This window comes from Lolium perenne, chromosome 5 (assembly GCF_019359855.2).
Source record: "Lolium perenne isolate Kyuss_39 chromosome 5, Kyuss_2.0, whole genome shotgun sequence".
In the NCBI taxonomy this organism is placed as follows: Eukaryota; Viridiplantae; Streptophyta; class Magnoliopsida; order Poales; family Poaceae; genus Lolium; species Lolium perenne.
Window position 1 is genome coordinate 220,285,818 of NC_067248.2, and position 20,152 is coordinate 220,305,969.

At 44.2% G+C, this 20,152-nt stretch overlaps 2 protein-coding genes across 2 annotated transcripts; both read right to left on the minus strand.

Moving 5' to 3' along the window:
* Positions 1-567: 567 nt before the first annotated feature.
* Positions 568-6,749, minus strand: LOC127301983 (cellulose synthase-like protein E6). The gene is made up of 7 exons (XM_051332307.2): positions 6,227-6,749; positions 3,601-3,915; positions 3,270-3,410; positions 3,031-3,162; positions 2,079-2,291; positions 1,403-1,975; positions 568-1,283 (listed from the first exon to the last, which is right to left on the minus strand). Exons 1-7 carry the CDS (start codon positions 6,497-6,499, stop codon positions 726-728), a joined length of 2,205 nt encoding a protein of 734 aa, XP_051188267.1. The 5' UTR covers positions 6,500-6,749; the 3' UTR covers positions 568-725.
* A 2,046-nt stretch (positions 6,750-8,795) lies between these two features.
* On the minus strand, positions 8,796-15,723 carry LOC127301984 (cellulose synthase-like protein E6). Its single transcript, XM_051332308.2, has 7 exons — positions 15,342-15,723; positions 11,636-11,954; positions 11,312-11,452; positions 11,097-11,228; positions 10,328-10,540; positions 9,671-10,246; positions 8,796-9,580 (listed from the first exon to the last, which is right to left on the minus strand). The coding sequence occupies exons 1-7, from the start codon at positions 15,602-15,604 to the stop codon at positions 9,023-9,025; spliced, it is 2,202 nt and encodes a 733-aa protein (XP_051188268.1). The 5' UTR covers positions 15,605-15,723; the 3' UTR covers positions 8,796-9,022.
* Between the last annotated feature and the right edge of the window lie 4,429 nt (positions 15,724-20,152).

The following is a 20,152-nucleotide window of genomic DNA, read 5'->3' on the forward strand; positions in this document are numbered from 1 at the left end:
CTGTGCAGGAATTTTTCCATTGAGTCAGACTGGATGTTATTTTTCCTACGAAACTGTGAAGTGCTGGAAGTCTATCCCATGGGAATCCCTTTCCTGTTCCTGCGTTCCAAAGGGCTCAAAAGAAAACTTTCTCCAAAGTTTCGATCATGTGAAATCCCTGTAAAATTCCCGTGTTCCAAATGAGCCCTGGAGAAGATCAATAAGAAGATTGGAGAGAAGAGGAATAGTATGAATGAAAAATATTTCAACCATAAGGGCTAAGCCACAATCTTCTTCATTGTTCCTTGTTTGAGAGTGGGACACTCAAGTGAGCAAGGAAAGATGTGTGTGTTTTCTCCTGAAGAGGTTGACAGAAACAGTGGACCTGCGCCTCCGGGGTCGCGGCCCTAATATTTATTCTATTTTATGTTCGAGAAATTCCCTTTCCTCTATCAGTCTCTTAGAGGAGTTTGGTATTTGCGTTCTGCGATCTCTATATTGCTTCTTACACTGCATGCAGTAAGCTGTATCATAGAAAATGGTGCTGAGGTCGTCTTTGTGGGCAGACTACACCATAAAGATGCGGAGTAGCACAATATTATGTGGCTGCTTGACAACTGCCACATGATCATCTCAAGGTAGAGTATACATACATGTACACATGAAATTTATCAGATAAGTATTTCTCAAGAGAACCATGGATTATACCTAATACTTTATTAGAGACCAATGCCTCTTACAGGACCCTAAACTATTGGTACCAGAATCTCTATCAGACAGACCAACACCACAAAGCCAATAGAAGCTAATGTTACTGAGAATGGTATTCGACCCTTGTCCTTCCTTAGGAACATTGCTTCATAGAATGGGATATTGGTGATCACTAGCATCTCACAGAGAAAGATCTGGGCGGGAAGTACATTAAAGAGTACATTCCAGCCACCTGTCATGATGTGACGAAGCCCTCCAACCAGGCAAACGAGGTTGAGTAACGCGATAGTAGCAATGATCACATATTCTGGAGTTGGTGACCCGAATTCCATAATTTCCTGCTCATACCTCTTGGATACATCTTCATCACTTACCTTTGATGATACCGCAAACGTCATCTGTGACAGACCTAGTAACTTTCGGAGGGTGTCAATGACTCCATAGAGATACGAGCTTATTCTTTTGACTAACCACATTCTCTGTCCATTCCACCATCCTTTCAACGTTTCTCCACATGATAATGCCTCATATAGGCTGTACATGTTCTTCACGAAGAAGATATATAAGAAGGGTGCGATCCATGGACTTGTAATCTGAATGACAAATGAATACTTGTATTAGTTCTAATACAAACCATATTTAACCTGTTCTTGAGCCTCACAAAACATAGTTAACTCAGGTGTGGGTTTTCCACAGTATTATGAATCATTACCTGTGGGAAAAGAGGGGTGCCTTTCAGGAGGGCTAGTGAAGGGATGGTAACATAATATAGCGTAGCGAGTGAATTGGGTGCCCATAGTCCGTAGATACAGTAGGCCATTTGATGACTTAACTTGATTTTTCCATGCCCAAACAAGAAGGGGCAGTACTTTGAAAGAAAAATTGAGAAATTACCCTCGCTCCATCTCTTGTGTTGCAGGAGTGTCTGAGCAAGTGTTGTTGGACCTATGCCCAAAAACGCTGGTCTTGTAGGACTGTTGCACACTGATTCCCATCCTCTACAATGTATTGCCAATCCGGTGATTACATCCTCCACTGGGCAGCCGTATTTTAGCCCAATCTCATCTCCCCACTGTGTGTCTTGTTCATATGTGCAGGTTGCTAACAACTTCGCTTTCTCTTCAATGTCATATATGTTTTCTTGTATTTTGTCATTGATTCCTCGGTACCAGTCTTCCTTGTAGTCTTCTGTGAACCTCCTTCCGCAAAGGATCTCCCTTCTGTGGAAACATCCAGTGCCAATATACAGAGGGCCACCTACACTATCGAAACCACGCAGCTCCACCTTTAGATTGAGTAGATATGTTAGTTCCAGAACATGCATAATCATTCTCCATATTATAGAAAACATGAGAGTGGCACTGAAAGTGCAATTTGATAATGCTGACCTTACTGATGACTAGCATGGAGTTCCCATATGTATCATTCTTGGTCATATTGTTATAGCTCTGAGGGTGCTGCACAAATCCGATCTTGTGGCCCATTTCTTCGTCAAGGAAGAAGCACAGTGCATCTCTGATCGTATCTTTGTTGTTGGAATACATGTCACAGTCCACATTCATGATGATTGGGCTGTTGCTTATCACTGATGATACTCTTATCTGCATTTCAATAGAAAAATTAGCACACTTGGTAGAATTCTATTATGATGAAAGCATTCTAACCTTTCATGGAATAAAATTTACTTGGTTAGCAAGTAAATGGTACCAGTATCTGACAGTCATGAATAAGTTATTGTCTATATGTAAAACTGATGTATTTTAAATACGATTTTACCACATTTCTTTCACAAAAGACTGGGTAAATGAAAATTCATACATTTTCTCAACTGTCAGATAATTGGAAATTTCTGATGGGAACTGATGATACAAGGACATGAAACGGATCATTAGGGTGTCAACTGTATACAATGATTTTCTCAAAAGAAAATAAAGCACATCATAACATTTTGGTTAGATTTCCATCAATGTTGTTTATTGGTGGGAAAAGTTTGTTTTTAGCACACTAGTTTTTGACCATTTTGCTTTTGGCACTCTAAATCTTGTCATTTTGCTTTTGCCACTGCAGTTCTTTGTAATACTTGATTTATTACAAAGAACTGCAGTGGCAAAAGCAAAATGGCAAGGTTTAGAGTGGCAAGAGCAAGAATGGGCAAAAACTACAGTAGTGGAAACAAAAAAATTCCTTCATTAGAAACTTCAAAATTATGAATTAGAATATGGTGTAACTAGTATGTCGCGAAGAATCGGAATAAGGAAATGAGTATATTACTAATGGAAACAATGATTATTTATAATAAACTGTCTACTTTGTATTATGGGGCTAGGTTAGTGAGTGCACCAGAGCATTCATCGCCCCAGCTTTAAAGTTGTGGTGGTGCTGAGGCCTCTTCTCGCGCGCCATGTACACAAGTGTTGGTAGCACATTTCCTTCATTATCAACTGCATTCTGATCTTTGCCATCTATCAGAATCTAGCAAAAGAAATAACTTCAGAACTTCAAACTTCCAAATAACACGCAAGTGTTTTACTCCAGAATCATGCAAACCTTTACTCCAATTTAGAGGACAAGGAAGATACCTGAACAATTGGCTGGTGATTTCTGGAGGTAATTTCTGGATTCCATTCGCAAAATCCTTTATGATTTGCTTTGATTTCCTCAGGAATTTTGTCTGACATGACAGCTGTATCGATTCGCTCAGTCATTTCATCATACATGTCCTGCCCAAAAGATGGAACACCATTTTCTTTATCAGTTGCATTGCCAAAATTTGAGCACTTTGGATCGGTTGCACATTCTTAATATTGAATTATCAATATCTAATGTAGCCACATATGTGCCAATTCATTCCCTGTTCAATAGCCATTTGATTACAGGTGTCCAAAACATATGTTTGGACTATGTGCTTACCTTGATAAGTGACCATTCTTTTGGGGTGCACAAATCTTGACGCCCATCTGACTCTGAGAAGTAAGCAGCTGGTGACCTTGGATCAATGTTATATCTCTTGCAGAATGGTATCCAGTGCTTTGCAAATGAGGAGGCCTCCCACATAGCATAGAAAGTGAGAACCGATCCTCCGTCGTCAGAAAGATAAACACTTAATTTTTCAGCTGGGTAATCATATGCCATGAGCGATAGGATGGTGGAGATGACAAGACTTGGTGGCTCTGATTGTGGGTCTGCAGTGCATACGAAGATATCCACGCAAGGTAGCCTTTCCCCGTACCTTGCAAATGACATACTAGCCGTGTTAATGCTCGGTGTGCGAAATATATGTTTGAATATTTGCATATATGTCCAAAAATAAAAGAATCTCTTAAAAAAATAGAAGCTGGCATTATACACTCTTCAGTTCTAAAATTTAGGTCCCTGGTTTCTTATTCAGTTTTGACCGTTACAGTAAAGTTTACCATGTAGGGTTGATTCTGGAGTCAGGCAAGGCTTGAGGTGTTAAAATGGAGTTGTTACAACAAACGATCACGTGATTTAGTCTAACTGAACTGGGTCCACTTTTCTTGTTTGTTTACCTTGTAAGTTAGCGACCGCCTATCATTTTGGAATCAATGCCCTTTGGCCTTTCATATTATCTTCAAGGCGATCTTCATTTCTAACAATCTGACTATTTTTCTTTGAGTAGTATTTTAGAGAAGAGGAGCTTTTTTTTGCTGTATTTTAATTTCAAAAGCATCAAAGTTGTGTGAAATGTGCGGAAAGAAAGATAGTTCTTTCTTTGGCCCGCTCCACTCAATGCTAGCTAGCCACAGAAATTGCTGGATCTTGTTGTTTATGTAGATTCTGAGGTCAGTAGCACCAAACATCTCTGTTAAAAGAGAGATAGCTCTCTTAACCTTATGACAGGTCAACAATATGTGGTTCACTTTTTGACGATGGGATCAATCAACCTACTGAAGTATAAATTCTGCTAGTTGATGTTGATCTGCTGGGTTGATGTGCGCCATATAGTCATACTCCAGACTTGTTAAATGCATTTCTCTATAATACTACTTGCTCCGATAATTAAATAAGAAGATAGCCAGGGTAGAACATCGGTATCAGCAGACACCAACGCTATCTTCGATGAGCACATTATGGTAGATTACTGGTACTGCGTTTTGTGATGCGTGATGACACCACTGATCATTATAGTGGACGTCACCATCGACTCCATTTTCTCATGATTGATTATATGTTTGAGGCAACCTTTGTCACCAACGAATACACACACATGAACCGGTACGTGGGAAGACAACAGGAGGCGGCGGCGGAAAAAGCCACTAAACCCATCTAGGGTTCCGTCCTCCTCGCCGGCGATACCGCCGGTCCGTTCCGCCTCCGGTGGCCTTGGGGCCTTGGAGGTGTGGCGGACCACGGTTCCTCGCCGGCGGGGAGTTTCTGTTCTTAATTTAGTTTGCTTTTCAGTCTCTTCTTTGGGATGGTGAGGCGACGGCTACATCCTGAATTCAGAATAAGGTCCTCCCCGTCCTATCCCCGCTCCGGTGGTGCATCTAGCGCTGATGGAGGGCGCGTGAAGTTGTGTGCCCGTCGGATCTCCTGGGATCCGGTCGGTTTTCGTGTTTGTTGGTGTGGTTTCATGTCAGTCTCTTCTGATCTACACGGTTGTCATCATTGGCGATGGTTGCTGCTCTGGTGCGCTGGTCCTTTGGGATCTTAGCACGACGACTTCCCGTCTGTCTACTACAACAAGCTCTACTACGACAAGCTTTGACTGACTCCGGCGATGGAGGGGCGAGGACAGCGGCGCGCCTTCGGCTCGTGCTAGTGTCTGTAGTCGTCGCTAGGTGGTCCGAGTACCAATTTGTAATTTTCTTTACTTTTTGGGCTATTTGTACTACCATTGATGATTATTAATAGGTGGATTTCTCGCGGAAAAAAAAAGAAACGAATACACACACATGGATCCGAAAAATCGGGAATAACCAAAAGGAAATTGTCGCCGTGTTGATATTGTGTGTTTGTGCAGGACCACACATCAGAGGGAGTACTTGTGCTGCTAGGCCAGGGGTTATCATTTAATTTTCGTCTATATATATCTGCCATGTTACTAATTAAGGTTTGTTTCTTCCTTGGCGGCTGGAAGCTATCCAGCACAAGCAAGCACTGCTGGTGTTGGTAGCAACAAAGACGAGTGCTTGTTGGCCACCATAGCTGTACGTGATTAATTTTGTTTGGCTGGTGCTGCTGCTGCAGATTTTGAATAGGTCGCTGGACTTACTAGCTGACCGCTGCCATGCACGTGGCTAAGGTTTGTTTCTTTCTTCCTCGGCTGATCTTACTGTACTATAGAACTCGTTTATGCTAATCAGAGAGTAAAAATAGATCTCGAAAAGAATGAAAGGAAGGACATGAAAAAAGGTTGATCACGGGCAAGCGTTGTGGGGACTTGGTGAGACCGAGAGGTTTCTTCATGCGCCGCTGCACAAAAGAAGCAGCACGTACGTGCAACGCAGAACTCTGCAAGGCACGCCGGCCGCCGGCGGCCGGTCATCGGGTACACACACTAGAGGCGAGAAAGGTACCTGGCGGCGAGCCTTTCGCGGAAGGGGCGGCGCTGGACAGGGTTCCACCGCACCGACTGCGTGATGACCCAGTAGGCCGAGTACCAGAGCTCCGCCGCGAGCATGCCCAGCCACGCCACCCTCCCCTCGCCGGCGGCCGGCACGTGCGTGGCCCGGTAGTAGAGCACCAGGAGTATCCCGGCGAACACCGTGACGGCGTGGAGCCTGTACACCGCCCTGCCACCGAGGGTCTCCGTCGCGAACAGCCGCCTCTCCGACTCGGTCTCCATCTCGCTAGCGTATGTTTCTTCTCTCTTGTGTAGCAGCTACCTCAAACTTTCCTGGAGGCTGGACAGGGCAGTGCTTGCTCGTGTATATAGTGGCAAGGCAGGCAAGGCAGGCAAGAAGGGGACGCTCGAGTCAGCTAGCTACAGTCCAGCTCCAGTGCTGCTAGGCTGCTACCTCGCGTCGTCTTGCCTTGCCCAGCCCGGAACTCCGGATACTGCCTACCTCCCGTAGGATTGGCTCTCCGGTCTGCCATCTAGCTAGAGCTTGGAGCCGCAGTGATTCCTTCGGTTCGATCGATTCGAGCCAATCATATACAGGCGCACAGTGTGGATGATGCATTATTGACCTGTGCATGTCAGCATGCAGTACGCCGCACACCAAGCACGCGCGCGTGGTCGAAGTGGGAGTACGATTTTCCTGTCGGACATCCATGTAAAAAAAGGGATACGTATACGTATCACGTAGCACGGGTGCTACTAGCTAATGGTCAAGCGGTTGGGTCCGCCCACGCAAGATTGATTCGCCGATCGTCGCCTAGCGGTGGACGAACGGGAGGGAACCATATCGTTTCCTTTGCGTGACGTAGGCGCCGCCGTCACGGCCGGGCCGATAATTGAGTGACCACGTACTGTACTCAGTCATCTCGCCGGGGCCAACACGACACTCCCTCCCTCTGCGTCAAAACCCTCTGTCGTAAGTTACTACTCCACTGCCACTGTTACATTGCATACTAATGCGCAGTTCACTGTCACTGTCTTGCCCACCCTAAAAATCTTTCGAAAAAACATTTTATATTTAGTTATTGGGGTAAATTTTTATCACATATTTGAGTAGTGAAAAATAAAAAAAAATAGGGAGGTGCCCACGTACCCTGCAGTATTTTTGTGAGTTCACTACCGTCTCAGGTCCTGACTTCTGCATCGCGCGCGGCTGGCCGGGCAACGTGATTAAGCAGGTGTTGTTAGCAGCCGTGGGGCCGGCCTGGGAGACTTGAGTAGTGTCGTATAATCTAATTGGTCTGAGCATAGTTTCTTTTGAAATGGTATAATAAGCATGCGTATCAAGCTTCTCTGTCGCCTCAAACGATCGAGATAGAGATTAGATGCTTGATTGCCACGATCCCGGAAGCAGTAGTCAAAGTAATCAACTTCTCTTGGTAGATAGGATAATATACTGCCAGTACGGTGGAAACGAATAGTAGGAAAAAGAACCCCAGCTTGCCCATCTGTTACCACCTCTCCAGGTGTTGCTAGCAGCCGCGGGGCCGGCATGGAGAGTTGCGTATCCATGAAAGTTGTCTAAGATTTATTAAAATTTAGATATATTTACACCTAACATTTAAAAAAAATGGTAAGTAGGAGTATCAAATTGTTTGTCGCCTTAATGATCGAGATGTATTAGATGCTCAATGGCTATTGGTAGGCTATATAATTAACTATAGTACGGTGGAAGACGTAGAAAAGAGACCCACACTGCCAATTTGCTTCACTTGTTATTACCAACCTGTTTGAGAACTCAAACTTGAGAGGAATCAAGTGTTTGTATTGATGGTTGAGTTGGGCATTTATGTCTTCCACCAGATGTATACATAGCTTTGACGCGTTGGGTAACTAATGATAAGGCTCTGTGCGGATGCGGGATGACCAAACGATCATGCACGTTGCTAAGAGACCAATGGATGAGCCCGGAAAACAAATGAGGGAGGGGGCGGGGGTGGCAAATCGAACAAAGCTATAGGGGAACAAAATTGGGGGAAGGCCTCGATGGTAAAATACATTGTTTTCAAGGCATTTCAGCTTTAAAAAGCAGGGGTATAAATCAAAAAATTAGTAACACGAACTTCTTTTCAAGCCTAGGTATAACGCTAACCATTCATCTGACACCCCTCCATGTACAACTGTTCCATTTGTTGAATTCATCATCTTGAAGTTTTTCAGGTAATCTTGAGTCCCGGAGAGTGCTTGTATGATCTTGCTAGTCTTTGATCTTGATATCTTGAGAAGCTTGATGTAAAAATAACGAGAAAACCCTCACAAATAAGTTTAGATAAAAAGAAATACGGCACTATAAAATGTCATTAAACGATGTCCCAATAAATGTTGTGGACTCCATCCCCGGGGGGATGGATGATGCTACGTTCACCGCCAAAACATAAATATGTACCTTGCATTGTTCCGCATGGAGAATTGAGCGTGCCTATTTTTAGGCGTTGTCTAATGAATTGTGCGCCTTTTTTGTGAGTTGCCACATGATCATCTTAATGTAAACTATGCAACCTTTCTTTGAAAGAAATGTAGATTCTTTTTTGAGAGTACGCCGAAGGCGTACCATATCTTTGTAGAAGGCAGAATTTTGAATACAAGATGACTACAACTTGCTGCAGACAACAAACGTAGTTCGAACTCCAGTCCACACCGGGCTAAGTTTCATACACTCAATCCACGTGTAAGTTTCTCTCAAAGGGGAGAAAAAACCATGAATTGTACATACTACTTATATTAGACATCAACACCTCTTGAAGAGTCCTAAACTATTGGTACCAGAATCTCTACCAGAAAGGCCAACACCACAAAGCCAATAGAAGCTAATGTTACCGAGGATGGTATTCGGCCATTGTCCTTCCTGAAGAACATTGCTTCATAGAATGGGATATTGGTGATCACTAGCATCTCACAGAGAAAGATTTGGATGGGAAGTACACTAAAGAGTACATTCCACCCACCTGTCATGATGTGACGAAGCCCTCCCACAAGGCAAACAAGGTTGAGTAACGCGATAGTTGCAATGATCACATATTCTGGAGTCGGCGACCCGAATTCCATAATTTCTTGCTCATACCTCTTGGATGCATCTTCATCGCTTACTTTAGATGAAATTACAAACGTCATTTGTGAGATTCCTAGCAACTTCCGGAGGGTGTCAATGACTCCAAATAGGTACGAGGTTATTCTTTTCACGAACCACATTCTTTGTCCATTCCACCATCCTTTCAAAGTGTCTCCACATGATAATGCCTCGTATAGGCTGTACATGTTCTTCACACAGAAGACATATATGAAGGGTGCGATCCATGGACTAGTAATCTGAACGACACATGAATATTTGCATTAGTTTTAATACAGAATACACCTAGCGGAGGCGAGGGTTTGCCATATAGTATTATGTATCATTACCTCTGGGAAAAGTGGGGTGCCTTTGAGGAGGGCTAGTGAAGGGATGGTAACATAATATAGTGTTGCAAGTGAATTGGGCGCCCATAGTCCGTATATACAGTATCCCATTTGATGTCGTAATCCTATTTTTCCATGCCCAAACAAGAAGGGACAGTACTTTGAAAGAAAAATCGAGAAATTACCCTCGCTCCATCTCTTGTGTTGCAGGAGTGTCTGATCAAGTGTTGTTGGACCTAGGCCCAAAAACGCTGGTCTTGTAGGACTGTTGCACACTGACTCCCATCCTCTACAATGTATTGCCAATCCGGTGATTACATCCTCCACTGGGCAACCATATTTTACCCCAATCTCATCTCCCCACTGTGTGTCATTTTCATATGTGCAGGTTGCTAACGACTTTGCTTTTTCTTCAATTTCATATACTATGTTTTCTTGTATTTTGTCCTTGATTCCCCCATTCCAGTCTTCCTTGTAGTCTATTGTGAATCTCCTGCCGCAAAGGATCTCCCTTCTGTGAAAACACCCAGTGCCAATATATAGAGGACCACCCACACTATCCAAACCGCGCAGCTCCACCTTTAGATTGAGTAGCTATGTTAGTTCCAGAACATGCATAATGATTGCTTATATTATAGAGAACATGAGAGCAGTACTGACCTTATTAAGGACTTCGAGGGAGTTCCCGTATATATTGTTCTTGGTCATGTTGTTGTAATTCTGAGGGTACTGTACAAATCCGATCTTGTGACCCATTTCTTCGTCAAGGAAGAAGCACAGTGAATCTCTGATCGTATCTTTGTTGTTGGAATACATGTCGCAGTCCACATTCATGATGATAGGGCTGTTGCTTATCACTGATGATACCCTTATCTGCATTTTAATAGAACATTCAACACACATTAGAGAAGTCCATTCTGATGAAAGCATTACAAGCTTTAATGAGATATATTTTTAAATTTAGTTTGCAAGATGTTATTGGGAATTTCCAGACTGTTATAGAGACATACCTGATAAACAGTACCAGTATCTAACAGTCGGGAATAGAACAGATATATTTTAAACAAAAGTTTTTGGCATTTCTTTCAGAAGGCTGTACAAATAGAAATTCATACATTTTCTTAACTCTTAAATAATTGAGGAATTATAATTTGGGTTGATTAAGGAATGACGTGAAATGGATTATTAGGGAATGCTATGATTTACATGAAGAAAATAAAGCACAGTGTAACGTTTTGGTTACTCTTGGGATGCTATGATTTACATGAAGGAAAAGAAAGCACAGAGTAAAATTATGAAAAGAATAGTGTAACTAGTATGTCACTAAGAATCAGTATGATAAAATATGAATATTTGCTAATGAAAACTATGAAGTTGATAATAACTTGTCTAATTAGTATATATGACGGGGCAAGGTTAGTGAGTGCACCAGGGCATTCATTGCCCCAGCTTTGAAGTTATGGTGGTGTTGAGGCCTCTTCTCCCGCGCCATGTACACAAGTGTTGGTAGTACATTTCCTTCATTATCAACTGCATTTTGATCCTTGCCATCTATCAGTATCTAGAAAGAGAAAGAAGTTTAGAACTTCATACACCCAAGTATCATGCAAGCATTTACTCCAGTTTGAATGTTAGGAAAGTTACCTGAACAATTGGCTGGTGATCTTTTGAGCTAATTTCTAAATTCCATTCATCAAATCCCTTATGGTTTTCTTTGATTTCTTCAGGAATTTTGCCTGACATAACAGCTGTATCAATTCGCACAGTCATTTCGTCATACATGTCCTGCCGAAAAAATGGAACCACATCATCAGTTGCAATGCCACATCTTGAGCACTTTGAATAGGTTGTGCACCCTAAATATTGGATTATTAATATATAATTTAGCCATGTGTTCCCAATCCATGCCTGTTCAGTAGCCATTTGATTACATATGTTAACAAAAAGATGTTTGGAATACATGTTTACCTTGATAAATGACCATTCTTTTGGAGTGCACAAATCCTGAAGCCCATCCGAATCTGAGAAGTAAGCAGCTGGTGACCTAGGCTCAATGTTATATCTCTTGCAAAATGGTATCCAATGCTTTGCAAATGACGAGGCCTCCCACATAGCATAGAAAGTGAGTATTGAGCCTCCGTCGTCAGAAAGGTACACACTTAATTTTTCAGCTGGGTAATCGTATGCCATGAGCGACAGGGTGGTGGAGATGACAAGACTTGGTGGCTCTGAGTGTGGATCAGCAGTGCATACGAAGATATCCACGCAGGGTAGCTTTTCTCCGTACCTTCCAAATGACATAATAACTGTGTTAATGTTCAATATATGTTTGGATGTTATGTTAGTGCATATGTCTAAACATAAGACAATCTCATAAAAAAGAATAGAAGTTGGCATTCTACAATTCAAACTCTGCAACTGTAAAAACTTCTTCCCTGTTGTTTTATTCAGTTTTGACAGTTAGGTAAAGTGCCTGGTTTGTGGGTTGAGGGTTCGTTCCAGTCAGCAAGGGTTGAGGTTGTATAATGGGCTTACTCTTTAAAAGAGCGATCCTTAGATTTAGACTGGTTCACAAGAAAACATCCATCAGAAACTGCCCTTCTCCAAGTTGGATCTGATAGACTGGTTCATTTATAAATTATAATCCTATTACAGGTCGACAATGCGTGTTTCACTATTTTGACGATGGGATCATGTGCATCTGTGTAAGTCCCTGAGCTTCTACAAAATCAATCGACATACTGAAATATAAATTCTTCGTCGCGCTCTTCGTTGATGTTGACCTGCTGGGTAGTATGCGCCATATAGTCATACTCCTGACTTGCTAACATTGACATTGCACTCTAACAGGAAGATAATTATGCAAGTTAAATAGGTCATGGCGGAGCCAGGGTAGAACCATCGGTGTCAGCTGACACCAAAGCTTTCTTCCGGTGCTCTTAGAAAATGTCCATGGGTGACGACATGATGTCAATTCTTTCTTGTGATGTATGATGACCCCACTGATATTTTTAACTTGCTCTAGGCGTCACTATCCACTCCATCGTTTTCACATGATTGATTTTGTGTTTAAGAACATCTTCGTCACCAACAAATACACATAGCGCCCCCTAACCTAGCGCACCCTAACCTAGCACCCCCAAGGACCCCCCTCCCACTCCCCCGCATCGCCGCCGCCGGAGGGGGCGCCGGCGAAGCCGGGCGCGCCTCAAGGATGGTGGTGGCGGGGCGGTTTCTTCTCCGCCTCCAAGATCTTCCCCTCGCGTTTCCCGGCGCAGGGGAGCTGCAGGCGGCAGCGGCGGCCACGGGCGGGCGCGCGGCGGCCACGGGCGGGCACGCCGCCAAGCCCAAGGCTTGACCCGGCGAAGATGCCTCGGGTGGCCGCGGCGGTGGAGACTGTCAGGGGCGCGGCGGCTGTCAGCGTCGGGGCGGGTCCTTCCCTGCATCGTCTTGGCGCAGGGGCGCACGGGGCTGGCCTTGGTGCTAGATGCCGGCGGTTGGACGACGGTGGCACGGTGAACTGGTGGCGGCACGGGTACAATCTGGGGCTACAGGGCCTGGTCGCTGCTTTGCCTTCTATGGCCTGCTGCGAGGACGGCCTTGGCCGTGTCGTTCGGGCGACCATGGGTAGCGCCGCTGGATTCCTGGCCGGGGTACGCAACTGCTGTCGAGTCTTCTTCTCTGCGGCCGCCATGGGCTTGGCGGTGACGACTTAGCGAGGCGATGATCGATTTCTGAACCTCCTTCATCATCGTCGGGCGGCGGATGGCGGCGTGGGGGCCATTTCGTCCGCGTCGAAGAATAAAGGTGGTGGTTCTAGGATTTTTCTCGCACCAAGTTTGAAGATCTGTTGGATGCTTTTTCCCACCAGTCTGGGTGAATTGTCGGGTTTCGAAAAGGCCCTGCCGGCAAAATTCATTGAGCGATAAATGCCTGAAGATTGCTCGATTGGGTGGTTTCGATTGTGCGCATCCATGTTTTTTATCTGACCGTTTGGTTTCAGAGGGAGCGCTTCCAAGCTCTGCTGGCTGTTAATATCATGGAGTTCGTTTTCTTTCCATGGTGCTAGCGGAGAAGGTCATCAAGCCAAGATCGGTGGAATAGCTATATGATGGTCGGATCTTGGTGGGGAGGTGGAATTGGTTTGGTGCTTCGTGACTTGAAACAGCAGCTGCTATGTGGGGGCGACTGCATAGGAGAAGTTAAGAGTCTTATCTTTCAGGGTGGAAGTCCAAGGTCTGGCCTTAATTGGTTATGTCTGGCAATGTTCTTGTTGAATGCATTGTTTTGAGAGAGATGATTTTCTTTAAAGTGAAACCTAAGATCTATGATCCCGACGATACGTTTGTGCACTGTTTCCTTCTTGGAGGCGTCGCTTATGGCGAAGCTGATCTTTTGGTGTTGTCTTGATGGTGTTAGTGTTGTTGTTGTTTCAAGTTATGGATCTCTATAGCGGGACCTTTCTTTTTTGTAATTGTTTTCTCTTTTTGGCTATGTGCATCCTTTATACCATTAGGGTATGATGTTGTTGCGGAGCTGGGTGTAATTGGTATCTCCGCGATATTAATATATGTTTTTTATCGAAAAACAAATACACATAGAAATAACCAAAAGGAAATTTGCCGTGTGGAAATTTTCGGTTTGGTTGTACCATATGCGCCAGTGTGTTTCTCTTCTTGTACTACTAGCCAGGAGTTATAATCTTTTTTTTGTCTATCGGAAAGCAAGTCCCCTACGTACCTAGCTATCTCACCAACTGTACCCTCGTGCATGATTTGTAAAATGCTTCTAATCTAAATCCATCCAAATTAGGTCCCCACCAATTAAACCAGCTATATTCTTGAATCGTGATCCCAAATATACTAGAAAATGGAGGACATGTCATATTCAGGTGGATGTCGTGTCGGTATATATAATTATGTTGGATTTGGATGTGTCCGACTATACGGGCCGTGCGCAACTGGTGAACTCGCAGTGCCATGGACCATGGTGGCACAACAGCCAGTTAGTGCATATTCCTGGATAAAAAATCACTATAGAGCTCGGGCAAATCGCCCGCTACATGTAACACTTTACTTTGAGCTTTCGAAAACCTCATCTTGAAGTTTCAAGGGTGTAGCCAATGATCTATATTACAAGCGTGTAAAATTCTTCGTATTCTATAGACTACACAAAAATAATAAAATCTAACAAACTTTAGAGATTTGAAAACATGCACTGCTGAAATCCATATTTTCGTTATTTTTGTGTAGCCTGCAATACAAAGAAATCTGCGCTTGTAGTTTACTTTGGTGGCTACATCCAGGAGCTTTTCATGATTTTTAGAATTTTCGAAATGTGATTTTTGAAATTTTCAAAACAAAGGGCTTTGCTATGACAGATGTTGAAAAAATAGGACTTGAGAGGCAAAGGGAGGGTGCCGTATTGGCAGCTGACCGCTGCCGTGTTGCTAACTATGTTGCCGGTTAAAGACATGGACGACAGGCAAAGGGAGGGTGCAGGTGATCTCTTCAGGCGAAGGATCGGTCGGAGAAGGGTTCTGAGACGCATGGAAGGTCAAGTAACTCTGCCTCCCTAGCTGGCTAGCAAGGTAGCTGCATGGTACTATCTCATACAGCAGCCGTACGTCGCAATCGCACGTCGGTTAACCTAAGCATGAGATGGACAAACGAACCTGGCGGCGAGCCTGTCCCTGAAGGGGCGGCGGCTGACGGGGCTCCAGCGCACGGACTGCGTGATGACCCAGTACGCCGAGTACCAGAGCTCGGCCGCGAGCATGCCCAGCCACGCCGCCCTGCCCTCGCCGCCGGCCGGCACGTGGGTGGCCCGGTAGTAGAGCACCAGGAGTATACCGGCGGCCACCGTGACGGCGTGGAGCCGGTACACCGCCCTGCCCCCGATACTCTCCGTCGCGAACAGCCGCATATCCGTCTCCATCTCGCTGCCGGGCCTCTGTTTCTCCCTTGCGAGTCTCAAATTTCTCTGGAGAGATTGACAGGGCAGTCCTCAACCCCGGTGCTCACATATATAGTGGCAAACTGGCAACTGGCAATGGCGGAAAATGCAGTTCTAGTGGCGCCCGCTGGTCTACCGTTTAAAACATCCATTGTCGAAAAACGATGTGATGCGTGCAGTTTTTTTTTTTTTCCGAATAGGACTTGGCAAACATTTAAGTTTCATACTTTGTACCCACGTGGCTGCTGCATCAATTGCCTTAATTTTTTAAATTCTAAATATACGATTTTCGTGTGCCATAAACTAATGCACCTTTTCCTGTGGTGCGAATTAATAACGGAAAAAATACTCCCTATGTTCATGAAAGGTGACACATCCTTTTAGAAACAAAGGGAGGAGATGGTAAGGCTAATTAAGGTCACCGGCTCAGAGTCTCAGACCCTCCAGCTCCCCGTTGCCCGCTAGGGTGTCAAGGTGGGATTTCACTTATAGTGTATTTTAACTTTTCTAGTTTAAATTCTAGTGTCAAAATTTATACTTTTATAAAAAATAAAATGCATTACAAGTGAGACTTAAGTGGAATCCCACTTAATTAACACCCTAATGCCCGTCAGCTACTAGACCTAGCTACCTTGTCGTTTGGATCGATCGGTCGAGCCGTGTTGCAAGCCCCGACCCGGATGTGTGGGCGTTTGGCGATAGAATGTGTGCGGCACGTATGTAGTCGCGCTACAGCCACTACACAAGTCCTCTACTACCAGCTCATCCATCCGTGTCCAAATCGAGACAAACAAACAAACAAATAAAAATGATACGTATCACGTAGCACAAGACCTGATCGTCAAGCGCTAGCTTGGCTCCGTCCACGTACGGTGCGGTGGACGAAGCGAGCATACTATTTTTTTTAGCAACCGGCAGGAGCTCTGCCACTAGTAGAAAAAGAGGCTTCCATCCAACCTCATTAGTCCCTAAAATATAGGAACCGTGATTAAAGGGGTCTTTAGTCGCGGTTCGGGAGGCGAACCGCGACTAAAGACCTGGGCCTAGCGCGCTCGGTGGCCAGCTGGTGGACGGGAGGAGCTTTAGTCGCGGTTGGCCAGGCTGTAATGTCCCAGGTTTAGAGACGATCGAGGGGTAGATTTTAGAAAGGGATGTGCATTGCATCGGAAATTCTGGGGAAATTTCGCGCTTTTAAAACAAAACTGCATCGAAGGGGGACAAGTTTCTCTCTCGACACCTTACAGGGTTAGGGTTTCGAGAGTGCGACAAACTTGCTCTTATTCAACTAAACTAGGGTTTTGGAGAAGAGAGAAGGGATATTGCATCACAAACTTAAGTTGCATGATTGAATTCAAAATTAAGTTGCATGATTGAACTCAAACCTAAAGTTGATTTTGAATTTCAAATTCAAACATCAAATAGATATCTCATAATTCAAACTTGAGATAATTCAATAAACAATTATAAATAATACACAAACTAAAGAATACAAATAATAAGTAAAGCTCATTAGAGAAAACCTTGAGCTTTATTGATTATCACACAAGATACATTGTCTTTACAATATTCCAAATTGAAATAAAGAAATAATACAACACATTACAAAAATTGGCAAAGTAGAAAAAGAAAATAAAAGAAAAGTACAATGTCAGATTCTATCCTAAACACTACAAATTAATCTTCATTTAGTCTTGGACTTGATGATCTTCATGTCCATTTGATCATCATCTTGATCCCTGCATAAATCACAACAAATACAAGTTATGCCAAGTGGCATAGCCACTTGGCAGGTTAGAAAGAAATGGAAATGGTGGATAATACCAAGCTCTGCCGAGCTGATCCACTCTCAGCCAAGTGCAAAGCATCAGGCACACACACACACACAGCTCACCAGGCAGTGTGCATGCACAACAGCAACACACACAGGGAGAGTCACCAAGTAGTGACATGCCTTGTTGTCGACCAGGGAAACAAAGCAGGGAGGTATAAAACCTTTTACACAGTAAACCCTAGCTTCATTCATCGACAAGCAGCAGAGTAAGTCACCAGATAGCAAGAACATCTCAAGAACACCAAGAACAGGTGAACAGCCAGAGCTGTCTCACCTATTCCAGAATCACCAAAAGTTAATCAAGCATCACCAGCAAGCCAGGAGGAGCAGGGCAAGCTCATAAATCCAACCAGAAGCAAATCCTCTACACCAACACCCATTTCTAGGAGCTGGAGTGAGGTATACCAAATAAACATGAGCAAACCATGGTTTTGCTCATAAATAAGCATACTATGCATCACAGGAGCACAGAAGGGTAGAATACCCTGTTTGTGTCATCATCTGGCAATTGTGTCAGTTGGTGCAAGCAAACATGGATGAATCAAACAGGAAATCACCAAGGGAACACTGGTTAACCAAACCAGTGGTTTAACCAGAGAAATCCATCAAGGAATGACTCTATCTGTTCAACCAAAAATCACCTAGCACCTAAAGCCCAGCTAGCCATCAGACAGATAGACAGATTGTGTCTATGTTTGTTTGTCAACAGTAAAGCTCACTGGAAATCCAACAAGGGATTGTCTAGTGATGTATTCATCAAGCCACAGCTAGCCAACAAGGGTGGGAGCTACCTTAACAGCAAAGAATTGCTGTCAAGGCCACCTCAACCACTTAACCAATCCTCACAGAGAAGCCATGCACAGATATCATCACCCTGTAGGATTCAAAAGGAGGGCTAGGGTACACAACCAAGTGTTGGCATCCATCTAGCCCTACCAAACTCAATAAAATGATCATAACTGCAGAGCAGTTCACATCAATTATCCATATGATCAAGCCAAACTAGATAGATAATTGAAATCCACAAGCAACCAAAGAGACAGACATTTGCAGTTGATCCAATGGATCACTGCAAGCAACAGCAACTACTTGAGCCAACAACAGCACACACCAGCACTTGTTTGTGACCCACACACATCTCAAATTGAGCACTAGTAAGGCACAAGATGGAGCACAACAACTTTTACAAGCAACTGATGATCTCAAGATCATCAGAAGCTTGCTAGAGCCTATTAAGGCATGCTAGAATCAATTCTGGCATCAATACATGAACCATATAAATAGCCACAGTTAAGCAACAGTTATATCACAGATAATCACATAATTAATTCATGATTGTATCCAGTAGCACATCAACTGATTGATGAACCACTGGATCATGTTACACAAGCAAGGCACACATCAATTCATTACTGAATAACACTGTTAAGCCCACAGTAATGCTCAATTGAGCATAATCATAAATTTGAGCACCATAATCAGCCACAATTGTTCTGGCACTTGCAAATATGCAAGAATTGCACACTGTAATCAAGCCATAGCAATTGAAATGAACACACTTGAGTGTCTGGCAAGCATAATAACATGAACAAAAGCACAGAGCAAGAATCTAGCAAGAATGGCAAGCAGCTATAGGATTAATAGCATGCACAACAGCATGGATGCACAGTTACTGCAAGCCAGGGTAGATAGCAAGTAACAGCAGGTAGGGATGTAAACGGATCGGATCGGATCGGATATTGCTCTTACCATATCCTTTACCATATTTTTGTAACGGATTCGGATCGGAGCGGATAATGGTCGGATGCGGATTCGGATACGGATTATATCGGATTACGGATATGGAGCGGATTCGGACCGGACTCGGATCGGAAGCGGATTATTAAGAAAATATACACATAAAAAATAGAAGTATGTTTTCTTACGTAAAATAAGTTTGTAATTATAGACTATAGTTAAATGTACACACGTATTCGTACAAAAAAGCAAATTGCGTCCTAATAGCATACATATTTTGGCCGATGAACTAACTATATTGTCTAAATATTTAGCGTTGGGCTAATTTTCTCGGATTATCCTCTTTGTGGACCTCGGATAATCCGCAAAAAATGGCGGATAATCCGTATCCGTCGGATAGTATCAATACCATATCCTCTACCATATCCGCCGGATATCCTCTTGATCACTATCCGCATCCGTATCCATATCCGGCGGATTTCTAAAAATGCATACCATATCCTCAAAAACGGATACGGATGCGGATTCGGACCGGAAATTATCCGTATCATTTACATCGCTAACAGCAGGGCATGAAAGAGAGCAGTAGAGTAGGATCCAGGGTAGCAGCACAGCATCGCAGCATACACGCAAGCTAGCAAAGCACAGCAACAGCATCACGGCAGTGCCAGCATCTCCATGAGGAGAGGCAGGCCAGTAACTAGAGCATGGCACAGAGGAGGAGGAAGAAAGGGATAAGATGGAGGCGCACTAACCTGGAGCAGCGCCACGGCTTCACCATGGCGGTACGGCGGCACAGCCTGGCCACGGCAGCGCCAAGCCATGGCCAAGCCAGGCGGTCGCCGAAGCGCGGAAGCTCCAGCGCAGGCACGGCGAGGCCTACGGCCGAGCCATAGCACCAGGCGCACCGGCGGCGACGAGATCGTCACGGCACACCACGGCCGTGTCGCAGATGCGTTGGG